Source organism: Sebastes umbrosus, chromosome 8 (genome assembly GCF_015220745.1).
Source record: "Sebastes umbrosus isolate fSebUmb1 chromosome 8, fSebUmb1.pri, whole genome shotgun sequence".
Taxonomy (NCBI): Eukaryota; Metazoa; Chordata; class Actinopteri; order Perciformes; family Sebastidae; genus Sebastes; species Sebastes umbrosus.
The window spans coordinates 25,557,451-25,574,331 of record NC_051276.1 but is presented as its reverse complement, the minus strand read 5'-3'; the positions used below and the strand labels follow the sequence as shown (position 1 = coordinate 25,574,331).

At 38.5% G+C, this 16,881-nt stretch overlaps 2 protein-coding genes across 4 annotated transcripts in view; one reads left to right on the top strand and one right to left on the bottom strand.

Annotated features, from left to right (window-relative positions):
• The window catches only part of kank1a (KN motif and ankyrin repeat domains 1a), a 56,655-nt gene extending 48,523 nt beyond the window's left edge, over positions 1-8,132 (top strand). For all 3 annotated transcript variants that reach the window (XM_037776850.1, XM_037776851.1, XM_037776852.1), the window contains exons 5-12: positions 1,666-1,774; positions 2,084-2,305; positions 3,146-3,233; positions 3,849-4,068; positions 5,376-5,518; positions 6,384-6,584; positions 6,949-7,047; positions 7,161-8,132. In XM_037776850.1, coding sequence (XP_037632778.1) covers positions 1,666-1,774; positions 2,084-2,305; positions 3,146-3,233; positions 3,849-4,068; positions 5,376-5,518; positions 6,384-6,584; positions 6,949-7,047; positions 7,161-7,223 — 1,145 coding nt within the window. In that variant the 3' untranslated portion in view covers positions 7,224-8,132. The remainder of the gene's footprint in view (positions 1-1,665; positions 1,775-2,083; positions 2,306-3,145; positions 3,234-3,848; positions 4,069-5,375; positions 5,519-6,383; positions 6,585-6,948; positions 7,048-7,160) is intronic.
• Positions 8,133-8,675: 543 nt separating this feature from the next.
• On the bottom strand, positions 8,676-15,992 carry LOC119492423 (cilia- and flagella-associated protein 157-like). Its single transcript, XM_037776870.1, has 9 exons — positions 15,801-15,992; positions 13,747-14,018; positions 12,855-13,008; positions 12,420-12,687; positions 12,184-12,305; positions 11,564-11,714; positions 10,591-10,748; positions 10,144-10,302; positions 8,676-9,453 (listed from the first exon to the last, which is right to left on the bottom strand). Exons 1-9 carry the CDS (start codon positions 15,950-15,952, stop codon positions 9,357-9,359), a joined length of 1,533 nt encoding a protein of 510 aa, XP_037632798.1. The 5' UTR covers positions 15,953-15,992; the 3' UTR covers positions 8,676-9,356.
• Positions 15,993-16,881: the final 889 nt, after the last annotated feature.

Sequence of the window (16,881 nt, the reverse complement as noted above, 5' to 3'; positions counted from 1 at the left end):
TGGTTTGAATTACTTTATAAACTGCTGGGTACATTAATCTATAATATTACATCATAATGTATTAGTTGAATTATATTTTGTTACTAATCTGAACATGCAAAGTTAAACTAAAGTTATCAAATAAATGTAGCGCAGTAAAAATTACAATGTTTGCCTCCAAATTCAAGTGAAGTATAAAGTAACATAAAATTGAAATACTCAAGTAAAGTACAAGTATCTCGAAATTATACTTAGTACAGTACTTGAGTAAATGTACTTAATTACTTTTCACCACTGTAAACCAGGCAACCGGCAAAACATATTCGCAATCATCACCATCTACCTGGATTCCTCCTGACGAGCTCCTCACGCTCCCACCTGTCAAAACACGGGAAACGTGCTGAATGACTCTGTTGCTACTGAGCGTGCTCACGCCAATGTAGACACACATGCGACTACTGCATGTTGATACATGAACACACACACACACTCCGCTGTCCCCCGGAGCAGTAAAGAGGCCCCTCGATTCGGGGCATGTCTTGGCAGATGTGCTGAGTGTTTCTGGCTCTCGGCTGGTATTTTGGTTTTCGAAGGCCTGTGTTTAAAATGACTGAGATACTTTCAGGGTTTGGGGAAACTTCCAGCTCCGCGCTGACAGAGTGCTTTGGAAAGAGCGTGAGACGGACACTTAATGGCTACTTTGCTCTTTGCCAAAGCTCTTGATCATGTCAGAGAACCTTCAGTGGGTCATTCAGGCGTTATCGGGCCATTTGTAAATGAACTGACTGAGCTGGTTAGTTAAGCTGTAACTGCAGGAGACTTTTGATGTTGCAGGAGAGGAGATTTTATGAGGAAAATTCAGTCAGAAATGTAATAATACAAGAAGAAAAAGAAACAGAGTTTATAGAAACTTCACAGTTTTCTACAGACATATAAATACATCAATTTTGCACACTATATACTGCACATGCACATGTTTGAAGTTTTGATATTTAATGTTTTGTGTGTTTTTGCACTATTCTTTGTTCAGTGTGGTTTGTTCATGTACTGCTGCTGTGACAAAAGAGTGAACAGTCTCAGTTCATCTTTTAGATACATTTTACATGTAAGATTTAGGGCCGTCATAGCGCAAATTCTTTTTAACGCCACTAATTTCTTTGACGCATTAACGCAACTTGCAATTTTTAAAACCTAGAGTTAAGATGCTGGCATCATATGAAACTAGAAAACCAAAGGAATCCATTGGTTAAATAACGCTGACCTCAAGATATGTGAATGAATATCACATGCAGTTTGGGGCAAGTCATAGTCAAGTCAGCACCCTGACAGCTGTTGTTGTCTGTTGGGCTTGAGTTTGCCATGTTATGATTTTAGCATATTTGTATGCTAAATGCAGTACCTGTGAGGGTTTCTGGACAATTTGTCATTGTGTTGTATCCATACACCTATCTATCTCCAGTAACATGAACAGTCTCAGTTCATCTTTTAGATACATTTTACATACAGCAGCTGTGTCCTCATTAAGGGCATTATAGAAGCAACTGACATATCTAAAACTAAAACAAACTTGTGTCTATGATCCATAAACTCCAGATAAATGTCACTTTTACTTTGATGTTGGCGCTTTGTGATCAACTCCGATGTGACCTCCTTGTCTAACATAATGTTCACTCTTCTCTCCTTCAGGGCAGTTGTGCAGTCAGAACACCCTGAAATCCATCATGAAGAAGAAAGATGGCCGACCCGACTCAAACGGCACCAAGAAGAACCTGCAGTTTGTCGGTGTGAACGGAGGGTGAGTCGGAAATGAATCACCGTAATGAATATTTAAGTAGATTATCTTTAACATTGCAGTTTAAGATGCCTGTTAGCTGTTTTGAATGTGGTGATTCTGTTGTGTATTAGTGTTTTTAAGTATCCCAAGTGAGGTTAAAGGTGCTGTTGTTTTACATTTCTACAAGGCTGTTGATGTTCGTTCTCTTAAACTGGGCTTGTTAACATCCACGTGGAGATCCAAACATCATGAAATCTGATTTTTTTGTTTTGTGCAAACACCTGAGTCTTTGAATGTCTGTGCTTTTATCGCCCTCTTGTGGCAAAGCAGGTATGAGACTACATCAAGTGACGACTCCAGCTCAGAGGACAGCAGCTCCTCGGGGTCGGACGAAGAGGAGGAGGATGAGGAGAAGGAGTTCGTAGGAAATGAGGAGGAATATAAGAACGTGGAGGGAAACAGCGGCAGGGAGGAGTTTCAGCCCGAGGGAGCCGAGGATGTGAAGAAGAAGAAGGAGGACGAAGAGGAAAGTTCAGAGAAGGAGAGAGAGAGGTGGGTTAAAGAGGATCACTATTAAATATACTGTTCAAAACTACCCTACTGAATGATCATAGTGAAGTGATCAGAAAGCTGGATGAGTGTACAGATGTGTTTGTAGGAGCCATGTGTTATGTTCAGAGTGTTTTACTGGTTCTTTGTTTTGCTTTGATCCAAAGAATTTGTCTTTAAACTATAGGCAGCTCAGGTTTATACAGGTAGGCAGGCATAGTAGGATTAGCATACACCAGGGACGATCTATCATCATCACAACTGAGCATTTAAATCTCTCTTATCATAAAACAGTTAAAACGTTTTTGTATTTTTATTATATTAAACCCTACTTTTTAAACAAGTATTTATTCAGTTTTTTATACTTCAGATAATGAATATAAAAACAGGCATAAAAAATAAAGATGGATTTAAAACTTTTTTGGTCAATAGCTGTTTCAATGTATTGGTACTCTGTATTTCCACTCTGTAGGAGTTAAATAGAAGAAGTAGAAGCTAAGCAGTACTGGTTGTGAAACTACAGACCATTGATGAATAGAATAAAAACTTTATTGTCCAACCACAGCTGAAAATTAGCCTTCAATCTCACCTCTCTCTACACAGTAAAGAACTAGCTGAATAATAATGATAAATAAATGATATTTTATACATGCAGCGTCTAAACAAGTTAAAATAATTGCTACATGATCTGATAAAACCAGCTGCAGTTGGACTTTTTTCTGTCACATTAATGTGGGATTTTGTAATACGGATCCGTTATTAGATAAAGGGCAAATTAAATGCAGCAAAATGGGATTGATGTTATTTGAATGTTAAAATAGTAACTATTGATTGTCTCCAAAGGTATGAGCTGAGTGAGAAGATGCTGGCTGCCAGCAACGTTCTCAAAGCTCACCTCAGTGACCCAAAAGCTGTGAGCAGTAAAGATCTGGTGAGGAGTTTCTTTTTGTCATATTCAAATGATCATTTGTATATTAATTACTCACCCCGTGTTACCTTGAATTCTTGAAGAAAACTTTGTTTTTCTCTCATACCTCCACGGTGAACAAAGAATGAAAAAACAGAGAAAAGTCTTGTTGACTTGAAGTAAATGGGGCCAGCGTTTAACAATAGCAGACTATATCAAAACATCTGTTTACGACGCTACTCGCCCGCCTGCGCAAGCATGGCACTGTTTAGGCTGCGTTTTTAAATAGTGACATTTTAGGGAAGATGCATGTGTTTGGGAAGTAGTGAGCATACGAGGATAAATGAGACTTGGATTATACTGCACCAGTTGTGTGAGAGTTTGTAAACAGCTGCTTTGATATAGTTTTGGTGTTGTTAAACGTGGCCTATTTACTTCATCAAGACTTTTCTCAGTTTTTTGATGCTTTGTTCACTGTGGAGACGTGAGAAAAACAAAGTTTTGTTCAAGAATTCAGTTTACTGTCTTAGAGAAGTAAAGAAACCAGAAAATATTCACATTTTAGAAACTGGAATCCTAGTTGGCAATTAATTTAATAGTTGACAACTAATTGATGGAGTCCTCATCCTGCCTCCTCAGAGAGCCTGTCTGAACACGGTGCAGCACGAGTGGTTTCGCGTGTCCAGCCAGAAGGCGGCGGTGGCAGGCATGGTGGAGGACTACCTGGGCTCCTTCGGGACCATCTCTCCGGCTGTGCTGCGCCACATCGTCAACATGGCCGACGGCAACGGCAACACGGCGCTGCACTACAGCGTGTCGCACTCCAACTTCCAGGTGGTGAAGAAGCTGCTGGATGCAGGTGAGAGGAGCAGGAAAGGTGTTTGTTCATCTAAGTGTGGCCACAAAGCATAGCTGAATGTTTGCTTGTGTTGAGTTCGGTGCATAATCTCAAGCAGCATCTATTTTATTACCTGTTTGTGTTGAATAATAAATTGAATGGAATCTGTTGTCCAATGTTTCTAAAATGTTTCAAAGCTTTGCTAATCCATCAAAACCCTTAGATTCTTTGCTCTGTTTAAAATGCAGCCAAGTGTTTTGTTTTACTCCATTTTTCTGCATTGAGTACTTTTACTTTTAATAAGGGCTGTCAATCAGTTAAAATATTTAATCGCATGATTGTCCATAGTTAATTGCAATTAATTGCAAACTAATCTCACATTTTTTATCTGTTCAAAATCTACATTAAACGGAGATTTGTCAAGTATTTAATACTCAAATATTGTCCATAAACCCTCACAGGTACTGCATTTAACATAAAAAATATGCTCAAATCATAACATGGCAAACTCAAGCCCAACAGGCAACAACAGCTGTCAGTGTGTCATAAAGTGGGCATGTCTGTAAAGGCGAGATTCATGGGTACCCATGGAACCCATTTACATTAACATATCTTGAGGTCAAGGGGCCCCTTTGCTGCCTTAAGTTAAAGAAATTAGTGGCGTTAAAACAAATTTGCATTAAGCGTTATTGCGTTATCGCGTTAACTTTGATAGCCCTACTTTTAATACTCCTTTAAGTATATTTTCTTTATTATACTTTTACTAAAGTAACATTTTTCATGCAGGACTTTTACTTGTACCAGAGTATCTTTACTATACTTTTACTCAGCTAAAGGATCAGAATACTTCCTCCTCCACTGCCATGCAGCGCTCTCCCTGAAGGCTCAATAGAGTGTGATGAGGTCCCGGCCACTCGCTGCTCCAAAAGCCTTTTGTCTGCTCGGCCTTTTGTGTCCTTGTGCTCTGTGACAGTACATCCACCCCCCTGTTCCCATTGTAGTCTTTGTCCTCCCAGTTCCTTAGACCTCTGCTCCCCTCAGTGGGCCGGGCAGCCACCCTCATACCCGCCTCACCTCCCATCTGATGGCTCTGATGTCTTGTCTCTTTTTGCAAGGATCAATGCATCGTGGTCCAAGGAGAAGTCACAGGCCTGACACACGTCCCTGTACATTACTGTGTTGTTGAGTGACGGGCAGCGACAAGTCAATCACAGACCGAGTCGTAGCATACAAGCGTTTCAGACCACCCGCACTGAAGAGGTGTTCCCTCGAGCAGCTTTAAACATGGTGTGTGTGTGTGTGTGTGTGTGTGTGTGTGTGTGTTTCAGATGTGTGTAACGTGAACCAGCAGAACAAGGCGGGATACACGCCCATCATGCTGGCCGCGCTGGCCGCAGTGGAGTCGCCCAAGGACATGTCTATTGTGGAGGAGCTCTTTAGCAAGGGCGACGTCAACGCTCGAGCCAGCCAGGTCAGTGACGGAGAGGTCAGAGGTCACATGGTTCAGGTTTCAATGAGCAGGGAAATGAAGGTTGTCAGGACAAATCTTTGTTTTTCAATTAAGCAGGTTAAATCTAACAAGAGGCAGAAATTTACTGATTATACCAGATTATGAAAGGTTATTTTGAATGCTTCAAAAATGAATATTTTTGTCTTGTTTTTTGTGATTCATTAATAAATCAGAAACATAAAACCAGATGATGCACAAGAGTTTCAGTTGAAAGAGTAACTGAAAAAAGATTTTACCAGATAGTTTAAATTCAGATGTATTTTTACCCTGAATTAGCAATAATAGTACTTTAGTGACACCAAGTGGTGAAGGAAGGTAACTGTTTGTATTTTTGAGAGTTATACAGACTTTGTGTAACACTGTAGAACATGTTAGACATCATGTGTGACGATGTTTACAGTAGAAGAACGTTTTTTTATTTGTATTTTAAGTTTGGGTCTGTGGTGGAGGGGGAGAAGATTTCCTTTATCATATATATTATTCTGGTGTACACTGTTTATATACACAAGACCTTCTGCTGCTATTAATCACACCAGTCACTTTATTTTTGTCTTTAATTGCACTTGTTTTGTTTCAATTTTTACTACTATTCTTATTTTAGTTTTATATACCTCTATTATTTACCTTCCTCTATGTATTTGTGGTTACTTCTATTTCTGTCCCTGTGCTGCTGCAACAACCTCTGGGGATCAATAAAGGCTCATCTCATCTTATCTTATCTTATTTTATCTTAATCTTAATCTTAACCCCAAACAAGCCACTTGAATATATAAAACATTAATATAAAGCCTGTTCCCTCACCGTGCTGTTGTCTCTGTGCCGTCAGGCTGGTCAGACGGGGCTGATGCTGGCGGTCAGTCACGGCAGGATGGACATGGTTCGGGCTCTGCTGGCTCACGGGGCCGACGTCAACATCCAGGACGACGAGGGCTCCACGGCGCTGATGTGCGCCAGCGAACACGGACACGTCGAGATCGTCAAACTGCTGCTGGCTCAACCCGGCTGTGACGCCACGCTAAGCGACAGCGTGAGTAACTAAGTACATTTACTCTCAAGTGCTGCACTTAAGTACAAATATGAGGTACTTTACTTGAGTATTTTGTTTTCATGCCACTCTCTACCTCTACTCCACTACAACTCAGAGGGAAATATTGTACGTTTTACTCCATTATATTTATTTGACAGCTTTAGTTACTTTACAAATTAAACTTCTTGCTTTAAAAAACATGCAAAGACATTCTAAAATATGATGCTTTGTTATAAATTGAACTATCCAACAGTTTATACAGGTACAGCTGAAACGATTAGACAATTGACAGTAAATTAATTGGCAACTATTTGATAATTCATCTTTTATTCTTTGTTGCATCTTCTTGTTGTCTTCTGTTCAGGATGAGAGTAATGCCCTGTCCATCGCTCTGGAAGCAGGACACAAGGACATCGCCGTGTTGCTTTATGCCCACGTCAACTTCTCCAAAGCCCAGTCACCTGTACGTCCTCATCACTCCCTCCCCTTTATAAACCACCCTGCTCTTCTAATATCACGTCTCTTTACATGTCGACTGTCACATTAAACCTTCATACCTGTGTGTTTATATTGTAGGGAACACCTCGACTCGGCAGAAAGATGTCACCAAGTCCCACTCGGAGGGGCATGTTTGATTAGAGGCCCCGTCTCTCCCTACAAACCCTGCGCTGCTATTGGTTCACGCTGAACGATGCCTTACCCACCGCTGGATGAGGGACTCAATCCCAAGCACCAACCAACCAACCAACCAACCAATGAGATTTCTGGAAATATTTTTATTTATGTGCACACTGACGAGCCCAAAGTGCCCTTTGAGTATGAATGTAACCAGCCGGTGCCTCCAGTCCCGTCAGATTCTTTCTGAAATAAACAGCAAACCAACACGGACACAAATTCAACTACTAAATGCCATTTTTTTTGTTTAATTTTTCTCTTTTTTTTTGCAATTTGACAACTTTTTTTTAATGTCTAAAGCTCAATGTTGATCATTCAAGAGCACCAAAACATTTATGATTTATTTTTCTTTATTTTTTTTAGCTCATCAGAGTAGACAGATGGAGAATAATCCACCCACATGTTAAGAGGAAATATTTCCTGTATATATTGCTCGACCTCGACATCCCGGCCTCACACATGTGCGCCAAGCTCCCTGCAGCACGTGTACAACTCATGTGGATGAATGCATGAATGAATAGACGCGACCTAGACTGGAGAAATTGTACTTTTATACAAATCCTTTGTATCTATTTAAAAAGAAGAATCACAGTATTTTGAATATTTCCTATTACTACTTAACGACCCATGAAGTTATATATTTATCAAAGTATAGTTTTTAATGCAGATATATGTATTTCATTGTACATACGGTGGTCATTAGAGTTTAGTTATCCTACTTTTTGTGTCCATTTTCTTTCTGTCTGTCTCATGTGTAATACGAGCTGTCTGTCCTCCTGTAGTGTTCATCAAGGTACTGACTTTCATCCTCCAATGAGAAGAGAAGTGCCTGAGACTTCGCCATATAACAATAAACATCAATTAAAGAATATAGATCAGTGTCTCGTCTTCATTGATGACCCACAGATCTGTGGTAAGTAAACATTGAACACGTTTAAGGGAAATTAAACTGCAGTCACATGAGGGTCATGTTTCTGTTACCACAGCCTGTTTTATCTTATGTTTTCAGTCTGAGATAGTAAATACTTTTTTTTTTTTCCACTCCAAAAATATTTTATTTCTAAACAAAATGTTAACGTCTAACATTTAGCAAAATGCTCTAAAAACTGCTGCACACTACCACAAAACAAAAAGGTGCTGGATGCAAAAATCAGCAATGAAAAAAATCAATTAACATCAAACACATCTTAGTTTTAAGAAAACAATACATTCAGGAAAACGAGGAACATTATATGAAAACATGGTCACAAGTGTATATTCTTCTAAGTGTTGATCAAAAACAATGACAATCAAAAAGAAAACAGAAAATTTCCCCCAAAGACATATCAAAGTGTAAAAAAAAAAAAAAAAAAACTCAAAAATACAATAGCATAAATCAAAGCAGAATGATCTGAAACAACATCAATAATTTCACCTTTGTAAGGGCAAAAGGAAAGGATAAAATTACTACTACTTTTCACAAATCAGTGTTTTGGCACAACTTTAATTACTTGGCAGATTCAAATTAGTAATACATAGATTTAAATAAAACTTTATTGATCCCTGGGATGGGGGGAATTCACAAGCAGCCCAGCAGTATATAAGATTATTAAAATCAGCTCCACATTTACCAGCTGCAAATGCATCAATAATTATAATCCAATAATATGTATTATTCTGAAATGGGCCATTCTGCATAATTACTTTCTGTACTTTTAGTATATTTTCATGCTTTTACTTTTGTACTCAAGCAAAATGGACTTGTAATAGAGTATCTATACACTTTGGTGTCGCTATTTTTACTTTAGTAAAAGATCTGAGTACTTCTTACACCGCTGTTGGCTGCTCATCACATTATCACAAAAATACAGCATCAGTTATGTTTTGTCAGGAAGTCATGATCAGTGAATCAAAAACTTTATAATTGATTTATAAACTGGGTCAGTTTACCAACTCTTCAATACTTGACCTCCTGCTACGGTAAATTCTAGCATTCATCATTATTTGTAACTTGTGGCATTTTAACAAAACATTTATAACACAAAATTTATATGAATTTGGGTGTTTTGCAAAGGGCAGACGGTTAACTGGATCCTTTTGGAGACATAAAGGGTTTTGTTATTTGGGTTTAGTGAATGAGTTTCTGCAGGTCAAAAGTCCGACAGCTGAATCAGTCCGGTTAATGGAGCTGGCTGTTTTCTGACTGGACGACTTCCTGAGGGGATCGAAAGAACAACAACAGTAAAATAAGTGAGCAGTTATATAAAATAGTATACCTCCAACACAACAAACTGTATCATATACAATAAAGTGATCTATATTCTTGCAAAATGAAAATTCAAACTTTATTTTTTTAAACTGGTGACTGACTCCGTAAATATCAAAATGATGTTAATAATCTAAAATAAGGTGAATGATGATGTCTGAGGTATTTTTTTCCTCTATAATTAATATATTCTTTGTAAAAGGAATCCTAAATTTAACACGAGGGCGATGTTCTTTCCACCAGAACTGGTTAACAGTTCTTGCACTATAATTTTCAGTTTCGACTAGGGCTGTCAAAGTTAACGCGTTAATGCAAATTTGTTTTAACGCCGCTAATTTCTTTAACGCATTAACTCAACTTGGGATTTTTAGGTTGTAGCGGGCTCAGTTTTAAAGCTAGAGTGAAGATACTGGCATCATATGCAACCAGAAAACCTAAGGAATCCTAAATAACGCTCCAAACTTGCACTAAATACTGGCGAGGAAAAACTGTCATGGCCATTTTCAATGGGGTCCCTTGACCTCTGACCTGAAGATATGTGAATGAAAACGGGTTCTATTGGTACCCACGAGCCAGTCAGCAGTGCTAATAGAGAACAACAGGATTTCCACACACAACAGACCCAGTAGGTGAACAAACCTGTGCAGAGGAACGTGGGTGCTGCTGGACGCATCTGCTCCCGTCCTGGAGAGGATGTGTTTGTGTTTGGGCGTGGGTCGGGGTACAAGGCCAAGATCGCCCAGCCTGTAGCGGGCCAGCTTGAACTGGAAACTCAACGCTGGATCTAGGGTTACTTCACTGTAAGGAACGGGATGATTGTGACAAAGCAGAAGTTTGGTTTCACTCTGCTGAATCTGAAAAACCTCATTGGCAACATCTGAGACTTGAATGTCTTTGTTGTGATTGGATCATCTTCCAAAGAAATACACTTAAATATGCAAAGAATATTAAAATCATAGATTATTTCTATATGTAGTTGATGGACATTATATTCTCAAAATGTGGTGTACAGTCCAGTTCCACCCACAGTCCTTAAAAAAAAGCAAAATAATTGTGGTCGCACAACAACAGACATTATGCAGTTACCTGGCTGCTACAGGGTCAGAGGTCAGTAGTTCATTCTGGTCGTCCTCAGCAGTGGCGTTGGTGAGTGTGGGGCGGTCCAAGACCACCAGCAGCTTCTCCATCAGCTGCTTCCACTGGACGGCAGAGTCCACCTCCGAGTCCTTGTCTGTAGGAGCATCCTGCAGGGAACAGAGCCAACATCAGGGGCTGAAGTCATGAAGACGTTTCCAAGAGGCTGAAACAATCTCATCGCATTATCACAGCAGTTTAAACCTTTTAAGGTTTTAGACATGAGACATGAGAGAAAAACAAAGTTTCCTTCAAGATTTTAAGGTAACACGGGGTGAGTAACTGATACACACATTTTGTGGGTGAAGTATTCCTTAAATACATTCTAACACTTCGACAAGCTAACCAGCTTAATTAGCTCAGTGGTGAGTGTTTCTTAGCAATTCAGCTGGTTTGATGAAATGGAGAAAGGTGTGTAGATTGGATCAGCATGATCACATCATAGTGTTTAGAGTGGATGTATTGTACAGAAGTTACATTAGTGAATTAGGGGAAGTTATTTTACTTCATGACAGCAGACACATGGTCAGCTAGGTTTTTAATTTTACTTAATTAAAGTGTCAGCTAGGCTAAGTATCTAACCTAGATTACGGTCCTATTGATGAAAATGTTTAACTTCCCAATTTGTACATTACAGCCAACTAACAATGTCCATCTTTGTTTATTAAATAAAAATAATTACAACTTAGTTTTTGACCAATAAATAAAGATATGTACTGTTTTTGTAAACCTCCAAGTTTGTCACAGAAACAGCAGTGCAAAAAAACAAATCATTTAGCAATTAGGTTTGAGTTTGTCTAATCTCTCGTAAAATAAGACATTTTTCTGATGAGATAACTAACCACCTTTACTTGAACATGTTTGTGTGTCCAGATGTTCCTGATGTTTAGGGTCAAGACTTTTTTTGTGTTTTTTTTTTTTTTACCATCAGGGCGTCTCTGAGAGCGACGGCTGCTTCCTGCATGATGCTCTTCATCCTGCTCCTCCTCCTCCTCTCCTCTTGTAGCTCCGCCTCCAGCCGGCTCACCTCGGCTCCGTTTTTACTGCACTGCTCGGACAGAGAGGCCCGGTCCCGTCTGAAAACCCAACCAAACACACAGGTACAGCTTAATGTCATTAAAATGTAATTTCATCAGTTCTCATTACTAATGTGGCTCGGACTGTGTGTTTACATCCAGTACCATGAGTGAAGCCTCTGGCTACGTTTCAAATCTCACACTTTTTCTTTTTACTTTTAGCACATACTGCAGCTGCCCGTAAAAAGTACGTACTGTTGCATGCAGTATGCATACTATTGGAACCTTGAACTTTGACCCTCCTGCTCCGCTGCACAGAGTCAGAATAGCCACAAAAGCATGCTGGCTTGCATACTAAAAATGCATACTTCATTTGACATGCAGACAGGGAAATAGGCATTACAGTAACAGAATATTGATTCATATTGGATCAGAGCTGCCTAGTTTGACTGTTAACCTATCACCTTTCTTACTTTTTAAAGTCTGTTTTTCAGTGTCAACACTAACTGGTAAAAAGGTAATCTTTGACCTGAGTGCCTCCATCTCAGCCAGGACTCCAGTGTGTTTGGTCTTAAGCTGCTCGAGTTGTTGTCTCCAGCCTTTCAGCTCCGCCTGCAGCTGCTGACACTTTTCTGTAAGCTGCTCCACCACCTGATGGAGGGGAGACATCATGCATGCAAACATCATTGAGTTTATATCTATTCTAAAACAGCAACACCCACTGCATCTGATCCTACAGTACGTTGGGCCTCTTGTTACGCGTACCTTCTTGCGGATGCAGCTCTCGCGGGACGTCTCGCTGAGCATTTGCTCCAGGACGTCCACATCCACACTGAGACGATTCTTACGGTCCCGCAGGGCCGAGTTCTCCTCCATCAGGACCTGAGTGTGCTCCGACAGCTGGCCGATCCGAGCCTTAACCTCTGTGTTCTCCTGAAGGGCCAACCTGGTCGTGTCTGGGACCTTCTGGTCCACCAGGTGCTGCACCTCTGCCGCCATGACTGCCACGTGGCTCTCCATCTCCTTCTCCAACCTTTGGGGTAAATAATTTAAACATTTAATAGATTTTTTGCAGCATTTTTTGTTATTTTTTCACATAACAGCTTTATATTTTTTAATTTGTTTTTCATAGTTAGGATAGGCTATAATTGTAGGCTATAATTGCAGATGTAATACTGTCAGTAAATCAGCAGTCTCAACCTCTTCTTCTCCAGCAGTGCTTTCATCTCCAGGCTGTGGATGGCAGCTTTGTGTTCCTGCTCCTGACTGGTCAGCTGCTTCTCCAGAGACTCCTTGTTGGACGTCAACTGCTCCTTCTGCTTCTGAAACTCCTCCAGACCAGCCAGCCTCACCGCTTCGAGGAGGAGAGAGAAGAGGAGAGAGTTAAACCTTTGTGGTTTCACTCAACCAGTGAGTTTGTTTCTGCATTTAGTTTGTGTTAAATGCAGTGTAGAGGTTGCTAAACTGTCCATCTTGTTTCTTTCCATGGTCAGTCAAGTTATGTGTTGATGCTACATATCCAATGAGATGGAAAAAACAATTAATACCAATGTAGTGCGGCCATCTAGAGTTAAACCTGCAGTAGGCATATTTTTGGCATCATTGGACAACGATTCCATAATAACCTTTCAGCATATTGTAATTCAAGTGTGCTGAGAGATAACTAGACTTCTGCACCTCCTCATGGCTCTGTTTTCAGGCTTTAAAAAATCTAACCCGTGACGGGAGACGTTGGCCAATCACAGGTCATTTCAGAGAGAGAGCGTTCCTATTGGCTGTTCATTCAACGGAGGCAGCTGTCAATCACGGTCAAACTAGGCATCACTGATCAAATATGAATCAATATTCTGTTACTGTAATGCCTATTTCTCTCCTCAAATGTTTTCAGAAAAATTTCTTGTAGTGTACCGTTTAGCTGTAAAATGACAAAGTTTGCTCCGGCTGGTGGGCTGTGCTTGGTATTTCCTCAACTGATCTCAGCATGGCTGCCTGGTCACAAACTTTCTCATTTTACAGCTAAACAGTACACTACAAGATGTTTCTGAAAACATTTGAAGAGAGAAATAGATACTACAGAGATATTCAGCCTCACCAAGTGTTGTGTTTTGTGCGTTGAGTTCTTCCATCCGGTCTTGAAGCTCTTGTCTCAGCTGACCGTGCTGCAGCTGCAGAGCCTCTCCTTTCTTATCGGCAGCCTGCCGCTGACTCTCCAGCTGCTCCGTCAGCTCGACCACCTCGTCCTCCTTTTCCAGCACGGAGCGTTTCAGATAGTCAACAATGTCCTTCTTCTCATCCTCCAGCTCACTGTACTGAGAGTCAAAGTCCTTCTTCTGCCTCTCGAGTTGATCACATTTCAGCTGATATCTGGGCGAGGAAGAGGGTCATGCAGGTAATGAAGAACAACATCTTTGATGATTCTTGCAGTTGTGGAAAGTAACTAAGTACATTTATTCAAGTACTGTACTTAAGTACAATTCTGAGGTACTTGTATTTCACTATTTCCAATTTCTGCTACTTTATACTTCTACTCCACCACATTCAGAGGAAAATAATCTACTTTTGTCTCCACTACTGTGCATTTATTTGATAACTTTAGTTACTTTGCAAATTCAGATTAATAATACAAACATATAATAAACAAATAAATGATGATGTAACATTATAAATATAGAATAAAACTTTATTGATCCCAGGGGGAAACTAACAAGCCTCCCAGCAGATAAAGTAGTTCAAATGAAATAATATTTAATAGAGTACTTTCAAGATACTGAAGGGTGCGTAACACGACAAGTTAAATAAACAAACTTTGAAAACTCTGATTTAACCACCATCACATACCTTACTAAGTTTTTCTTTGTCAACACTTTAAAAGGCAAGGAATTACACTAAATTACTGTATATAGTTTATAGGTAGGGCGGCACAATTAATAAAATTTTTGATCTAAATGTCAATATGGCCTGCTGCAAAATATTCAAATTTTTCTCCACTGCTGTACATTTATATAACATAAGTTACTTTGCAGATTCAGATTAATAAAACAAACATATAATAAACAAATAAATGATGATGTAAGGTTATAAATTAAGATAAAACTTTATTGATCCCAAGGGGAAATTAACAACAAGCCTCCCAGGAGATAAAGTAGTTAAAATGAGCTCCACCTTTACCAGCTGCAACATTAAAGTGATGTAAACGTTAATGCATCAATAATTATAATCCAATAATATAATATACATTAATCTGAAATTTATTTTCTGGTACTTTTAAGTATATTTTGATGCTAAAACTTTTGTATTTTTTTACTCAAGTAAACATTTGAGTACATGGCTTTTATATTATATATGTATGTATGTATGTATGTATGTGTGTATATATATGTGTATATATATATATATACAGTATGTGTGTATGTATATATTTGTATATATATATGTGTATGTATATATATGTATGTATGTGTGTATATATGTATATATATATGTACATATATGTGTGTATATATATATATATGTGTATATATGTATGTGTGTGTATATATATGTGTATGGATGTGTATATATATGTGTATGTATATATGTATATATATATGTTTATATATATAGTATAATTTTATTTTTTATATATTATTTTATATTTTAATCTGTAAAGTAACAAGAGCTATCACAGTAAAAAGTACAATATTTGCCTATAGTTGAAGTCTAAAGTTTAATCAGCAGAAAATGGAAATACTCAAGCCTAAAGTACAAATACCACAAAATTGTACTTTACTGTACTTTACTTTTCTGAGGTGTTGAGTAAATGTACTCTACACCACCTGTTATTCTAACGTTATGTGTTGATATCTGCAATGTTGGTTATAGCTTATATACACTTTTAAAGAGCCTAATATATATATATATATATATATATATATGTATATATATATATATATACATATATATATATATATATATATATATATATATATATATATATATATATATATATATATATATATATAAGTGCCCTGACGTGATTTGTTTAATCCAACATTGAAGAATAAGGCTAACAAAGTTATCTACAATGTATTAACTCATACTAACATATTACCACCTCATTCCCATTAAAGTAAATTAACTTAAACTGACTCATTAGAAGCGCCTCACCTCTCCAGCTGCTCGTTCAAATATCGTATTTGAGTCAAATATAAATCCTTCTCTTTGTTGTCAGACCCGCTTTTGTCTGCAGGAGTCGAAGAACTTTCCTTTTTCGATGTTTTCTTGCCTTCATCTTGTTTCTTGTCTTTCTTTTTGGGCATCGTGTTTCTGAGAGGAAGTTGGCTGTAAGGTGGACAAACTAAACTGAGTTGTTGCTATGGCGATGCTGCCTTCTAGGGATGTGTCGTCGCGAACGAGCCGGTTCAAAGAGCCGGCTCTTTTTTTCTTTTTTTTTATTAATTCAAGGTAGAATGATAAGATGATCTTCTCCGCACCACGGGCACTCCATGCACTGACTGTGATGGTACGTGTCCACAGGGGCGTTTTTTATCGCGAGGGGACGCGACGCTTCCCAGCATTGGACGCTTGGTGGGCTGTCACTAGAAAAATTATGAGGTTTAGTATAATTAAATTGAATAATTTAAGTGATATATGTGCACACGTACTAATCATAGGTCAAAACAGCGCTAAATTTGGCTGAATTATAAAAGGCAGAAGTGGTAAAATGAAGAGCCGTTTGGGAGCCGAAAGAGCCGGCTCTTCTTGGTGAGCTGAGCCAAATGATCTGGATCACTAAAAAGAGCCGGAATTCCCATCACTACTTCAGGGACTCCTCGAAAAGTTCACTTCTTCACATAGTTTACTTGAGCTGCGAGAGGATTAAACATGTGATCATGCATGGATTGGGCATTCATACTTTTATCGGTCTTTTAATAAATATAGACTTGCGCAATAATGTATTACAGGAATGGCGTTTAATCTAATGTTTGATTGCTGTTTTTGGCCATATTTTAAGAGTGATTAATATGCTCTGGTTAATTTGATGTTCGAAATCAGATTTTCTCTTCCGAGCTGTAAAGCCATCACCACATTTGGCCAGACCAAATTGAAAAATAATGAAAAATGCTGACAATGAATGATATAATGATAATAATAATAATAATAATAATAATAATAATAGCTATTACTATTATTATTATACACTTATTAATAATAATAATAATAATAAGCAAATAATACAAGTAAAAAA

Coding starts and splice junctions, on each gene's coding strand:
- LOC119492423 (XM_037776870.1), bottom strand. CDS start 15,952: ATGCCCAAAAAGAAAGACAAGAAACAAGATGAAGGCAAGAAAACATCG. Junction 12,688..12,854: donor GCACTGCTGGAGAAGAAGAG/GTTGAGACTGCT, acceptor TTTACCCCAAAG/GTTGGAGAAGGAGATGGAGA. Junction 10,303..10,590: donor TCTGACCCTGTAGCAGCCAG/GTAACTGCATAA, acceptor CGTTCCTTACAG/TGAAGTAACCCTAGATCCAG.